This window comes from Rhamphochromis longiceps, linkage group LG1 (assembly GCF_057381845.1).
Source record: "Rhamphochromis longiceps isolate RC_006_pf linkage group LG1, R_longiceps_female_GT1.1, whole genome shotgun sequence".
Taxonomy (NCBI): domain Eukaryota; kingdom Metazoa; phylum Chordata; class Actinopteri; order Cichliformes; family Cichlidae; genus Rhamphochromis; species Rhamphochromis longiceps.
In genome coordinates, this window is record NC_140557.1 from 19,446,412 (window position 1) to 19,461,576 (window position 15,165).

A 15,165-nucleotide genomic window follows, 5' to 3' on the forward strand; every position below is an offset into this window, starting at 1 on the left:
GGAAAACTCGATACAGGAAACAGACACAGAAGGAAAGTAGGAGAAAGAACTGAGGAAACTAATAAACTCTGATATAAACAGACCTTTGAAATCACAGGGCATGACATACTGTCCATTCAGACATGGAAGTCTATGAGCTTTTGTTTTTTGTCTTTTTATTCTATGGCCTGTCTTCCTACATATAACCTCCAATTTAAGTTATATTATGGACTTTTATTAGCAAATTTAAAAAAGAATAACTCTCTTAGTTTATGTAAAGGTTTCAATCAGATGAAGACCCTTAATTTTTAAAGGTTATTATATAAGAGCCCCCATAATGCGGCTGTCCTACCTGCGAGAGCAAATAATGAGAGCGAGTGAATAAGAGGGAGAAATCAGATTCCATCTCAATGAAAATTATTTATTTTAAGTCTTTAAAAAAAAAACCCTACCTCTGCCACTCAATGTGTTTTTTTTCTTCTTCTCACAAAGCAAAACCTCTATCTAAATGTGTTTTAAGTCTAATAACTCCTGTATGTATAACAGGCCTGGCAGGCAGTTATTGTCTCACTGCTTCATGTGAACAGTGGGCTCCTCTTATTAGCCACTCCCTTTGATAAGGCGCACTCCACCTGTCCCAGCCCGAGTAAAAGGACCCGCCCTGCCTGTGAAAGTCCTGCTCTCAGGGCCAGGAGGCGCAAAAGAGCGAAGCAGGTGAAATGTGGCCCGACAGGTCTGATGGGAGTGCAGAGAGACGTAGTCAGTGCAGAGAGGATTGCTGAGTGACTGACAAGCCTGTCAGTCAGGTGGCTTTAGGAGCAGTCTGGCTGGAATTAGGACAATGACATTGTTGTGTTTGTGCTGCTGAGAGCTGGTTTGCACCTGTTCATTTCACTGACTGAGGGGGAACCTCGCAGCCCTGAGGATACCCACTGCAGACGCAGCAGCAGAAGCAGACTTAGAGTGGAATTTCCCTCCTGTTCCCAGGCTGGGGCCGGGGGCGAATGGTCGCTCTGAGAATCTGAGCAGAACTCAGGAAGGAGAGTGAGAGGAAGGGTGGGAGGACAGCCAGAGAGGGAGAGGAAGAGAAGCCAGGAGTGGACATTAGAGGAGACATGCTTCGCTACGGTTCAAGACCAACTGTTTCCACCACCACCACAACAGAGGACTCTCCAGAGGCTTTAAGGGAGGTAAGAAGCTCGAGAGAAGCGAGAACACTGAAGATCTCTCTGTCTTTCCCCCCATTTCTCTCTGCTCTCCTCTTCTCTCTGTGTTTTGTCCTGTCCAGTGTTTTTTCCTCCCCTCTTCTGTTTGTCGGCTGTTGCTTTTAACTCTGCCGACACTTGTTTTCCTGTCTGTAAGCAAAGAGATCCATTTTCTCTCTCTCTAACGTTTTCTGACTCTGTTGTAGGATGTGTGGCTCTGTTCACTTACACGAGTGTGTAATGGGAGCTGAGCGTGCAGGAGGCAGAGCTGTCATGTTTATTTGAACAGCTCTCTGATAAAACAGGCCTTTGTACTTGCCCCACGTTTTATTTTATTCCCATGGTCGCCTCATGCAGGTCAACACGTACCGTAATATTTGGTGAAGCACGCTTGTAGGGTCTGCTGAAGAGTTCGGTTTTTTTCTTTGTACTAAATTTCTTATGAAAAACCTCAAAATAGTAAAAAATCAAACAGAGTTCCCACTTTCCATGTATCTGTTTTACTTTTTAACATTTTACTCTGTTTACTCTGTTTTGCATTTACATAAACTTTGTTTGGTGCCCTGTTGCTGCTGTATGTGAATAAGCTCACAGAATTTTTTAGTTGACAGTTCAAGCTTTTCCACAATATCAGAGATATTTAGATCTGAATTTTATTTTTCTTCATGATGACCATCTGTAAATTCCCCTAAATTCAAACATTTGCCTTTTTTGTCTGTGTGTGTTTGTTTTGTTTTCCAGAGGAGAATCAGACGCCTGAGACTGACTCTGTATCCCGGAGAAAATGGAAACAAGGAGCCAAAAACTGAAAAGTCAGACACTGTAAGTTTTGCGTCTCCCTCGGTGTTACCTCCACCCTGTTACTCCGGCCAGAACCGGCTTCAAATCCATACGGTACAATACGTAAAGTTACATTAACTCATTCACTGCCAGCCATTGGCAGTGAATGAGTTAAACCCATTGACTCATGCACTGCAATTGACGGCTATAGACGTCAATGGCAGTGAATGAGTTAAAGAGGAAACGTCATCACACTCGACTCAGTTTGACACTGCTGATCAGAAATAGTGACGTGTGGGAGTAAAAGCACCAATAAAAACCAAACAGAAACCCCTCCCACACACACCTTAATTCATCTTATAAACCATTAAAAGAAAGATGGTGGAAAAGCTGAGATTTATGTGCTTTTTATCATCTGGTCCAGTTATGCAATCATGACAGGAGGGCGTGTGTGTGTGTGTGTGTGTGTGTGTGTGTGTGTGTGTGTGAGATAATGCACACACAGCTGTTTTACATTTACTTCAAAGCTCTGCTCCATCTGTGCTCTAACACTCTTCCACAGAACAGAAAATGCTAATAAGTATTAACAGTATTAACTCCAAAGGACGGTAACTAAAACAAACAGAGCTCATGAGAAATTAATATTTGCCTACCGAGGTGTAGAATTACTCTTAGTCACGTTTAATATTTGCTGGTATGCTCTGTGATCCTGTGAATTATGGCTGAGTCGACGCCGCAGGCTGCGTGGGTGTTTGCTGTTGGTGGCTCTGCCCCGGTCTTTGTTTGTGATCGGAGGCTGATGCCAAAGTTTCAGAGTGAAAGTGCGAGAACTGAGTGCAATGCTTGGGTTAGGTTTAATCTCTGAGGAGAGGTTTTTCCTTGTATGACTGTGCGGTGTGCAGGATCCAGAAACATGATGGCTAGTTTTGAATTAACCTTGTACAACATGTCCACTCTTTCCACCGATAGCACACTGAAGTAATCTCTGAATGTGGCTGCCTTTGGGAGGGTGTGACTGCGACTATAGGAACTGATGACAAAGGACAGTCTGATGAAGTGTGAACACAGAGTGGAGGGAAGCGCACGTGTTTAGAGCTGATGTGCACTTTAGTGTTTGGGAAGGATGCAGATTTGTGCCCTCTGCGAGTGGCAGCCGGTTTGTCCCAGAACAGACATCGGTGACTCCAGCAACAGCGTCAGCATCTGTCTGTGAGATGAAAATGGCAACAAGCGATGTAACGAGTGAAGAGAAGGGTGTTTTTAAAAATAAAAACAGCTGAGTAACAGAGTAACATCACCGCTGCTGGGTGGGATTCATGGCAACACAAACTGGATTTCTGAGACCAATCCAGATGCAGATTTTCTTTACAGTGAGGTATTTCACAATCATCATAAAGCTATCATAAAGATACCACTTTACTCCACACTACCACTCCTGTTTTCTTGTATCATGTGAAAAAAGTTTTCCTATCAGAAAGTATTAGACAACATGTCGCCAGTGACTGCTGCAAGTCTGAAAGCAGTCTTATCATTCCTGAACCCTAATCACCATGAAGTCATCAGCCTCAGTTTCACTGAAGTTCAACAGCAAACTGAAGCTTAAAGTGTACGTGGAACTGCAGCACAGAGTAGAAAACATCAGGCTGGAGCCAGTTAGAGGTTCAAGAGGTTAAAACTTGTGCCTAGTTCATCTGTTCATCATGTTTTCAGTGTGGCGCTTTAAGGTCTCTGCAGGCGCTGCTGTAATTACTGTGTTGTTGCAAAATACCTGCACGTGTTTACACTGGGTACTGATGCTTGTTTTTCAGATAACTATTCGCTCTAGTTACACTATCTTAGATCTTAGATGTCATCACCATGGAAGGTCAAATGAAGGTCAGCAGGAATGTGGTAATGGGGACTGCATCCAGTTAATCAACGAGGAAGGAAATGACCAAAATATCTTTTCTCAGAGATATCCAGCGATACCGTGTTTCAAGAGGAATGCTGGTTCTTCGCTGTGAAGTTAGAAAGGGCGTGTCCTGCAACTCGAGACATCGTGGATTATATCCAACCGGCGACTGCGGCCTAGATGATATGTAGCACATGTGAATCATGACACACGCAGAGGAAGTAAACAGAGAACTGTTACCAGACGATGTTTCTATACCGCCAGCATTGGATTTCATCTCCGTAACAGCCGTAAAGTGAACACGGTTCAGCCCAGTGAGCTACAGTGAGCATCCTCCGTGCTTGTGTGACAAATAAGGAGCTAATCAGGTCAGACGGTGCAGTCATATGATAGAGGAGTGAGTTCATACAAACAAATGACAGTGTTAGATGACAATGCACTGATGCAAGATTATTTTACCGAGCTGTCTCCGAGCATTTTTTTTAACATTTGTGAACAGCTCAAGCTCCTCAAGCAACAGAGGAAAAGTAAGCCAGAGTGCTTCTCCCACAAAACTGACAAAGGGCAGGTAAACACGGACCAGCATGTGGTCAAACATTGTAAAGTTCAAAGCTGAATGGGCAGCACGCAGGGCTTCGTGAAGCGAACTGATAAAGATGGCTGTGCTTCCCTCCCATCTGCTGGAATCCACATCCTCCCGCCTATTAGCAGGCCTTTTCCATTTCTCAACAGCAGGTCCTCTGTAGATTGAGTGGTGCAGAAATGTGAGGCTGGGCTCTGTCCACGAGACCACACTGGCGTCTTTGTTCCTCCTCGCTCGTATCTCTGTGAGATGTGGACACTGATGCCTCTTTTTCTGAGTAGTAGTCCTCAATGAATGACTTCTTTGTGTAGAGACATCTAAAAGATATCAGAATCTGTCTATCTCTAGATCTATCTATAGATCTATAGAAACTATATAATATTCACATACAGTTAAATAAATACTTCAAGAGCGTGTTTACTTGCATTTTTGTTTAGAATCCTGCACTTTAGGCTCACATAAGGCGTGCTGTAGAATATATACAGAAATGATAAAGCTTAATTGAAAATGTTTTGTTTTACACGAATCATGGGTGGCATGGTGGTTCAGTGGTCAGCACTATAGCCTCACAACATGAAGTTATGGGGTTGAACCTGCAGTGTAGTGTTTGAATGTTGAACCTGTGCCTGCGTGGAGTTTGACTGAGTGCTTTGTTTGTACTAAAGACGTGGATGTTAGAATTAGCAATGAACCTAAGAGCAGGCTCCCTGCTTGGATATGCTGTCAAGAGAATGGAAGAATCAATGGAAGGATGGTTGAATGGAAGCCATCCACATCAGTGTTCTTGACCTGTTTTTGTTTTATTTTGCAGACTGAAAATGAAAAAGATGTCAATGGGATGTGGAAGAGGAAGAACGGGCTCATCCAAAGAGAGAGTCCACCTGGCCAGGAGTCACCTCAGCAGGTAGACAAAGCAGCCACTGCTTCATTGAGTGTGCCCTGCGCATGCACCGTGAGGCTGTCATTAATATTGTATTCACACATTCAGCATGAACAGAGGCTCACAGGTGACCGTGGCAAATGCTGTGACCATCACAGTTTAAAGACAGCAGGCGTGTTCAAAGTGTTTCTATTTGTTTTTATTTGTTTCAAGTGATAAACTATGGCAAAGCTAATAAAATGAGCTGGATCATGCAAAATTTAAACTTGACTTACTTAGATATTCAATTAACATTCAATTCAATTAGAATAACTGACTGCTTAAGTTACATTTGAAGCAGAAGAAAAATCCCTGCAGAGTCTGTTTACAGCTCTTCATCATTTTACACCAAATGTGTGTATATAAGGATATATGACCGCATGCTCGACAGTGTGTTTCTATTTTGGCGCATGTACACTGTGAAGCACTTTATAAATAAAAGTTATCAAGGAAGACCAATTGATAATGAACAAAAGTGTTAGCTGTATTTCTCTTTATCAAGTAAAGCACCTTGCTCTTGAATTACAGCTGAAATACTGATTAAAATGTAGTCTCTGAGCTAAAGTTGTTTTTATTTGTGCCCAGGACTTTTGCTGTGTATTATTTAGTCATTGCATTGGGCCACACTGCTCCTGTGCTGGTGTGCATCTGTTTTCATTGGCTGTTAGAGGCACAATAGACAGAAATAGGCAGCAGCTCATGTCCTGGGTTGCAGAAACACGACACCTTCGATGCACTCTGCACCATTTTTTAGCTGCACATTGCCAACTTCCTATTTCCACTGCACAGCAGCGTGGGCGCTGAAATACTTGATCACTTGCACATATGTATGCATGTGCATGTACATGCAGACTCATGCAGTGCATCTGTAAGTGTGCACACAAACACAGAGACACCATGCCAGCATAAGCCTGCCTCAGCGGTAGGTAGCTACAGAAACCTGACCGGCACAATCCTGTCTCCCTCAGCACCTCGGAGACATGACCAATGGGGTGCCAGAGACCTCGCTGCAGCATCATGGGCCCAAAGTGTATGGTGTAGTGCAGAGGACAGGCTCAGATAGACAGGAGGTGCTGGCACGCGAGTGGACAACCAGTCACCTACAGGATGAGATGAGATACATCAGGGAGGTGAGGAAAGACTGAGCCTTCAGGCCAATCATTCTTTTGCCATCACATCATCCATACAAGGCAGAGTGGGTTTCTGTTTAGATGATATCTGTGTTTTCCTGGTTTCTGTTTGCAGGTGAGAGATTCTCTTGAAAAGGTTAGAGAGCGGATGTACGGACAGTTTGGAGGAATGCAGCAATCAATGCAGAAGCTTTCGCAGGAACTCAGGGTAAAGATTATGACAACACCATGTGACCGGATGCACTGACATTCCTCATCAAACTCTGACCTGTAAAGCTGTGCATAAATCTGAAAAAAGCTGTGTGCCACGTGTTTCTGCAGGCTGCCAATGCACACAAGAGGAGTCTAGAGTCAGAGGTTAAGATCCGCACGGCAGCCATGGAGAACTTTGATCAGATGAACAGTTCCCTCATATCTGCTAACCTCACCTTGCAGGTAACAAATCAAAGTCACCAAACACTCCGAAGACATTTTCTTTTCTTTTTTTACTCCGGCTGTTACAAAAAGTCTTCACTGGCTAAAATAAGTTCCCTTTGCAGAAATCCCTTCTGGACGACTGTCAGAAGAGAGTGAGCTCGAGAGACGATGTGAAAAGTTTGCGGAGCACCTATGAGAAAACACAACAACAGCTCAGAGACAAGGAGCGTGAGCTGGCTGCAGTACAGGCTGAAAACCAAACTCTCAGGCTTCAGGTAGTCCCGCAAACACAAACTCTTTCTGTGGGAATGAACATGAATCCACGTGTGTCCACAGATGAAAAAAACCCCCAAAACTTTACAGTGGAAGTGGCTGCTTCTAATGCCACAAGGCCACGAGACCGAGATGTCAGCATGGCCAAAATAAATGGGTGGAATTCAAAATTTTCCCTCAAGTTTTGTGCAAGTGCTACTTTGTGTATGTTTAAAGGGACAGTGAAGTGCTCAGCTGTCCTGTAACAAAGTGGTCTGATGAGTCAGTAAGAGTGATGGAAGGACAGGACGTTTAGGACTTCATGACCCCTACCAACAGTGAATAAATCAATAAATGAAAGAACATTTTTCTATCTCTGCAGCAGGTAACATTAAAATCCAGCTTTACCGATCATCATCACAGTTCCTGAAGTTTTGAGAAACCATCTCCCGTCCTATTTTTTTTTTTAAAGTTTTAATTTACATTAGAAAGCAGAGAGTCCAGCTTTCAAATCACTGTGTGATCTGAGACACAGCAAACTTTTATCGAGCAGCTCTGTTAACATATCATATTGCTGCGGAACAGAAACACATCAGCTGCATCTGCATCTTCTACCCTGAGCAGAATGTGGCCTAATCAGCTGAGCAAAGTGCTAATTTTTGCTATGCTGTGGACTGTCCAGGCGGAGTCTTCACGGGAGGCCAACGATAAGGCGCTAAAGGAGCTCTCGGAAAAGCTAGAGAAAGAGTATGAGGAAAAGCTGCTGGAAGAACAACGCAGGCACAGGGAGGAGATTGAAAACCTACAGGTCTGCATTCTTTGGTCCTTATTCATACATACATCACACTTTGTTTTTGTTTTTATTTTGACAGCAGAAACCAAACCTATTGACGTAGATTACCTAAGGAAATAACTGTACACAATTTACAAATAAAAAAGTTACAAAATTCTTGACAATGAGGCAAGCCTAAGCTGAGAGAAGAGTGGCAGACATATTTCTGTTTGCACAGGCCCAACTCGATGAGTACATCAGACGACTGGAGGAAGCGGAGAGAAACATCAAAATCGCAGAAGCCAAGATTGCAGAGAGGGACCAGAGGATCATGGAAGTGGAGCGTCTCCTGGACTGCATGGGAAAAGTAAGTCAAAAATGTAACGTATGTATATGTCTTCCTGTTCCCTTGACCCTTGAACAAAATTGTGTAAAACAAAAATTACACAATACTTTGAGGGATCTGTCATATATCAGTCAAATGTTTAGGAAACGATGAAGATGATACTTCTTAAATGTACAAAAGCAACCTTCTGTAAAAGGTTATGACCGTATACATGTGCACGTAGTGGAGTTCAGTCCATGTTTACTGCAAACAACATAACACTTGGCCAGCTGCAAAAACACCTAGGACCCACTACTTTAAAACCACATGCCTGATACCGAGGTTTCCCTACAGTTCAAACTGGTTGGGCACGGGACCACTGGGGGCGCCAGCAGTCAATCCTTTGACTCCTGTGGACTGTGGGGTGGGGCCTCCATGGATTGGGATTGCTGCCTTGCTTTAGTTGATGATCAAACTGATAGGGATTGTTGGAGTTTGGAGTGTTTTCCTGCCAGGAGAATCTTTTCAGGTGGATGTTACGTGCCAAAGTTCCCCATCAGGACCCTGTAATCTAAGGAGACGACCGATGTCAGTGATTTTACTTCCCAAAAAGACTCAAACTTTTGAGTATTAGGATTTTCATTCAGCCATAGGAAAACAGATAAAATGTTGTGATTTCCACAGGAGAAGAGCCAACTGGAAGAGCAGCTGAAGGACTGCGAACAGCGCCTACGCCTGATGGAGGTGACGGACAGAACTGACGAAACTGTAGCCAAAAGGTACAAATTAAAGTCCAGATAGAAAATTTAAGCTGCGCGTGAATCTGAAGGCTCTATTACAGCCCTTTCTCTAAAAGTGGATAAAACTTCGCCAAGACTGCATTAGATGTGAGGAAGTTCTTTGTCTTTGGTTTGTTTTCTCAAACATCAAGGATAAACTTTCATTCTTGGTGCAGAGATCTTAAACAAGGAGCTGCAAACACACAGGATGCATGATAAACCCCACCTCAGACAGCACATCCAACAATAATACTGAGAAATAATTGAATAGGATGGGATATTAATTAAAAAAAAAAAAAACATGTTAGTTTTTGTGTAAAAGTTCAGCTTAAAATTCTTTCGTACGTTTACCTAAAGTGCAGACCTGAAAGGTTTTTTCAAGTCAGCTAAGAACCTTCATAACACTTTTTCTTGAAGCCTGAAGCAGAGCGGCTTACGCTTGGCCCTTTAAACCAGTTGAGCAAGATGCACTTTGGAGCAGGATGTTTATAGCATTGCAGGCAGATTAATTACCTAGATGTTTGCAAATGAATCAGGGTGCTAGAGTCGTATTTCCTTCATATGTGGGACTACATCGTGGTTGTTTTTTAGGTCCAAAGAGCTGGAAGGTGAAGCAGGTGATCTCCGCGAGAGGATCAAACACTTGAACGACATGGTGTTCTGTCAACAGAGGAAGGTCAAAGGAATGATTGAGGAGGTGAGTAGGATTTATTTATCTGTATGTAGACCATGGATTCAACTCCTCTGTTCCACTGTTTTGATAGTGGGAGTGTCTCATACATTTACACAAGTAGCCTGTTTACCATTAAAACCATGGATCAATATCAATGCACACAAGGAACGGAGAACTTCACTGCACACAGAGTCAATAAAGGGCGGGACGTCATGCTAACGAGGTGAATTCATGTTCATAATTTTGATGGGAAGGGGTTGGAGATAAAGGGGCATTATTTGTCTTCACTGAAGTATTTCAGTTATTCATTGCCTTCATTTCTATGTATGGAAAAACCGAGATTAGATAACGACTCTAGTTAAGTTTGCTGTGAACTGGATTTTCCATTTCTGTTTTCCCTGTAAATTATATAATGTTTTTAAAATGCTTATCTTTTTGAATTTGTGAAGGTCGAATCTCTGCGAGCTCAAGTTGCTCAGAAGGACATGTTCATCTCTGAGCTTCTGGACAGGATTGCAATAGTGGAGTGTGAGGTAGGATGAGACTGGTGTGCTTTCTGTGTGTTTTAATAACTGGTGGTGGGGTGTGATAATCTGCTTCATGGCTTCAGATGATCACATGGGCTTCTGACCACTGAATAACTGAATAACTGTGTTAATCCCCCTCTACTGCTTGTTGCTGCAAGCGTCAGGTCATTTTTTTCATGCAAAGTGACGATAGTCTTTTGCATGTAACTGACCTGATATTTCTTGTTTCCTGTTTTCCTTTTCCTAGAATAATGAATTAGAAGACAAGCTCAAGTATTTTATGTCCACACAGAATAAGACGCGAGAGGTTTTGGAAACCAGAGAGAAAGGAGTAGGCTGTGATCTGCTCCCCAGGTAGGATTGTGATACTAAGTAGCATTGGGTTGTGTTTTCTTGATTAGGAGGTGTTTTCTCACTCTGGTTTCTGACTGTGCTTCTGCAGACATGAAACACAGAGGTATGATGTTGAACCTGTTCAGTGTGAACCAACTCATCTCTTTCCCATCCAACCCCCATCACCTGATCATCCTCTATCACCTGTGAAACTCCCATCACCCACCGAACCACTGTCACCGACACAGCCTTTGTCACCCACTCATCCTCTATCACTTAGACCAAGCCCTTCCTCCATAGCGCCCTCATCCCTGGCACAACCCTCATCATCACCTCCCATTCAACATCCATCGATCTCTCTAACACTGCCCACTCAGCCAAGGACGTTTAAGCTTAATAACCCTCCCCCCAGCAGGCTACATTCAAGTTTACTAAGGTACACTCCTGTCCAGTACAGCCGCTTCCTGGATTCCAGACCCTCACAGGAGCATGGGACATTCTCCTACATCCACCCATCTGAGTCTGAAGCTGGTGTCAGTCCGGTCCAGCCTGGAGAAGACGAATTGGACGCACAAACAAGCAGAGGCACACCCTCCATACAAGAAGAGTCCACTTCATCCCCGCCCTCTTCTCAACCACGATCAGGAGTGCGAGTTTATACGCCGTTCATGAAACTTATGGAAATGACAGCAAAGATAAACATAGATTAAAGTTAAGTAGCAGTCCTGGAAAATGCATGAGCCAAGACTTAAATAAGGAGAGTCAATGAAGCTATGAAGCCATTTAACTTAGTATAATTACTGAAAACAGGGTTAACAAGTAACGCACAAACTTCTTTTCATAAGCAACAAAATCAAAAATAACATTTTATCAAACTGGGAGTGAAAAAAAAAACTGGAAATTAAAAGAAACTCACGGAAGTCATTGTCCCCAGTTACAAACTAGTTTGATCCAGATTCCCTGTCAGATGATAGCTTAGTTTCCATGTGGATGACAACATGAGTGAACAGTTTAATTACTTTTCTTTAAACCTGTTGACAGTTGGATTTTATTTTGTGTTTCCTCTCTCTTTTTGTATCAGTGCTAAGTACAGAGCTAACCTGTATGTCAACAGTAAATATGTAGGTAAAGCTAAATAATAGTATCCTCTAACTCAGTCTGCGTATGCTGGGAAAGAGACAAGCGTATTAAAAAACTGGTTGGAGTAGTGCAGTAGTAACATCCTTTATTATTCTCTTACTTGAGCTTAACATTTACGTACTATATGGACCATAAAATTGTCAAATTGTTCACAGCAAATTGTAAAAAATAACAGTCTTAAAAACAAGTTTTAATAATGTAATATGATAACATACTCTGTGTTGGTATATAACATAGAGTAACGTTAACTTTAGGATTGAAAGTGAAAAAGTGGTGATGTAAAGTCAGGTTAGCCATTAAAACATCAGCTAGTGTGCTTCAAGAATACCGCTGACTCAGAATACATATGCAAAATAATAATATGTAAATAAACTACGTGGACAGAACTACCGACCTAGCTGCACATTACTCACGGTCTGATATCCCCGTGTTGATGTTGTTATCATCATAATAATGTTGATCCAGCATCAACATTACACCTGACCAATGACGTTGGAGCATTCAGTGAGCCAAGCATTAGCTTAGAATTTAGCCACATTCTAAGCTAATGCTAAACGGCATTAGCCAACCTAACTTGATAATGCCAGTTGGATAACAGCCAACCTAACTTGATAATATATTTATTACATTGCATAACTTTATAAAGAATATAGTTAATAAAACACACAACGTTTTATATAAACAAAAGAATCCCCCCCTCCTCTTTTATCAACAAAGTGAATGGTCAGTTGCAATGTTGATCCTGGACCAAGATTATTATGATAATGCAGGGACAACACCAACACTGGGATATCAGACACAACACAACACACAGCACACCTGCAGGAGCTGCTCTGCCATGTAAACCCATGCAACGGGAGCATTAAAGTGTGCTTTTTGGAACAACCAATTCTTTGTAAATACAGACTGCCTGGCCAGGCATTTGACTTTATACAACTGAATTCTAGTATTAATAAGAATTGTCTAATATTTTTGTCCATATAGTGAAAGTAAGAGGGTTACTTATGCAGTCAGAGCTGTTAATATTAACTAGACCAAAGAGTGGAATTTTTTCCCTTAAACTTCTATTGTCTTTGGTCAATTTTTATTTATTTTTACAAATATTCTTTTAAAAATGTACTAACACAAGAATCAGTTTTAAATCATTTTAAAGCTGGCACATCCATGTCAGTAATATCTCACTCATTTATGTCGGAGATAATGATTTTTGGCCAGTGAAGCAAAAAAAGTCTTATGTGGGTTTCTGTCCCATGTTTGCACATAGCTCTAATAATGATAAAAGTAGCTTGATGTAGGATGTAAATGATGTGATGCTATGTAAAAAATATTTTTCTAACTGATATAATATGGAATATATTTCTTTTGTTTACAGTGAATCTATTCTATTCATGTTGCTCACTGAGCTATGAGCGTTCAGTCCTATATGAAGGTCGATATGGTTATTGCGTGTATTTTCCTATCATTTTATATGTGGTCTGTACAAATTAAACATATGATATTTTGTTACTGTCAATAATATAATATTTATTACCATGCTTTGTGCCTTTGTGACAGCCTACTCTGTGATCCTGGTGGTGAAAGGAAAGCTATTTTAATTGGAAGCAGGGTAATGTGGTAAAATAGGACATGGTAAATTCTTGAGAAATCTGTTATTAACGATATTAACTTTAATGAGGTGACTGCCGTTCCTGAGCCACTGGCACAAGTGTTATCCAGGTGTTGTCTGTACTGCCACAGCTGTGTTTGAAATAGTTTTATGATGTGCCTTTTCCTCGTTGATACATATAATACTACGATTAATGATGAGAGGCCAGCATCTGTTTGGATAATAAAGACTGTGCAAATGATCCTGAATGTGTCACAAGATGGCTGCGCTTACAAGAAAGAGGTTTTGTGTTTTAAGATAAGATAAGATAAGATAAGATAACCTTTATTAGTCCCACACGTGGGAAATTTGTTTTGTCACAGCAGGAAGTGGACAGTGCAAAAGTTATGACGCAAAAATTAGAATACAATAAGAATAAATACAGTACACAGCTGTACAGAATAGAATAAAATAATATACTATATACAGTAGAATAAAATAGAATAAAAATATACAATAAGATAAAAATAGAATACGAATGCCATATACAACTGAGTAAAAATACAACGATGCCAGAAAAGATTATTGCACTTAGTGTTATTGCACATGTATGGATGTGTGTGCTTGTTCAGTTAAAGTCTTTATTATGGAGTCTGACAGCAGTGGGGAGGAAAGACCTGCGAAATCTCTCCGTCCCACACCGTGGGTGCCGCAGTCTCCCACTGAAGGAGCTGCTCAGTGCTGTCACAGTCTGCTGCATGGGGTGGAAGACGTTGTCCAACAGGGATGACAGCTTAGCCGCCATTCTCCTGTCACTCACCACCTCCACTGGGTCCAGAGGGCATCCTAGAACAGAGCTGGCCCTTCGGATCACCCTGTTCAGTCTCTTCCTGTCCCCAGCAGAGATGCTGCCGCCCCAGCAGACCACACCATAAAAGATAGCAGAAGCCACCACAGAGTCATAGAATTTCTTCAGGAGTGGGCCCTCCACCCCAAACGACCTGAGTCTCCGCAGCAGGTACAGCCTGCTCTGCCCTTTCCTGTAGAGGGCGTCTGAGTTATGAGTCCAGTCCAGTCTGTTGTTCAGATGAACACCAAGGTACCTGTAGCTGTCCACAGCCTCAATGTCCATACCCTGGATGTTCAGTGGTTGCAGTGGAGAATGCTTGTGCCTGCGGAAGTCTACCACCAGCTCCTTGGTTTTACTGGCGTTGATCTGGAGGTAGTTCAGCTGGCACCAGTCCACAAAGTCTTGAGTCAGTCCTCTGTACTCCTTGTCGTCCCCATCAGTGATGAGGCCGACTATTGCAGAGTCATCAGAGAACTTCTGCAGGAAGCACTGGGTGGAATTGTGGGAGAAGTCTGCAGTGTAGATGGTGAAGAGGAACGGAGCCAGAACCGTTCCCTGTGGGGCCCCCGTACTGCAGACGACCCTGTCCGACACACAGCCCTGAGTCCTCACATACTGTGGTCGGTCGGTGAGGTAGTCCAAAATCCAGGTAGTGAGGTGATGGTCCACTCCAGAGTTCTCCAGCTTGTCCTTCAGAACCGAGGGAAGAATAGTGTTGAAGGCACTGGAGAAATCAAAGAACATGATTCTCACAGTGCTTCCAGCGGTCTCCAGGTGAGCGAGGGAACGATGTAGGAGGTGAATGACGGCATCATCCGCTCCAATGCCAGGCTGGTAGGCAAACTGAAGTGGGTCCAGTGATGAGCTTGTTAGGCGCTGAAGCTGAGCCAGGACCAACCGCTCCAGGGTCTTCATCAGGTGGGATGTCAGAGCCACCGGCCTGTAGCTGTTGAGGTCCTTGGGGCATGAAGTCTTTGGCACTGGTACAACACAGGAGGTTTTCCAGAGCTGTGGGACTCTTCCCA

General features: G+C 42.7%; 1 protein-coding gene across 2 annotated transcripts; it reads left to right on the top strand.

The window, feature by feature from the left end:
- Positions 1-715: 715 nt before the first annotated feature.
- myzap (myocardial zonula adherens protein) lies at positions 716-13,786 on the top strand. 2 transcript variants are annotated; one of them, XM_085401627.1, is made up of 14 exons: positions 716-1,169; positions 1,926-2,006; positions 5,250-5,342; positions 6,326-6,487; positions 6,603-6,695; positions 6,809-6,922; positions 7,027-7,179; positions 7,839-7,964; positions 8,167-8,295; positions 8,938-9,032; positions 9,624-9,729; positions 10,155-10,238; positions 10,480-10,586; positions 10,675-13,786. In XM_085401627.1, the coding sequence occupies exons 1-14, from the start codon at positions 1,095-1,097 to the stop codon at positions 11,273-11,275; spliced, it is 2,019 nt and encodes a 672-aa protein (XP_085257753.1). In that variant the 5' UTR covers positions 716-1,094; the 3' UTR covers positions 11,276-13,786. The 2 variants fall into 2 exon arrangements, with proteins under 2 accessions (XP_085257753.1, XP_085257761.1); XM_085401635.1 differs by having other exon boundaries at positions 717-1,169; positions 10,525-10,586.
- The last annotated feature ends 1,379 nt before the right edge of the window (positions 13,787-15,165 follow it).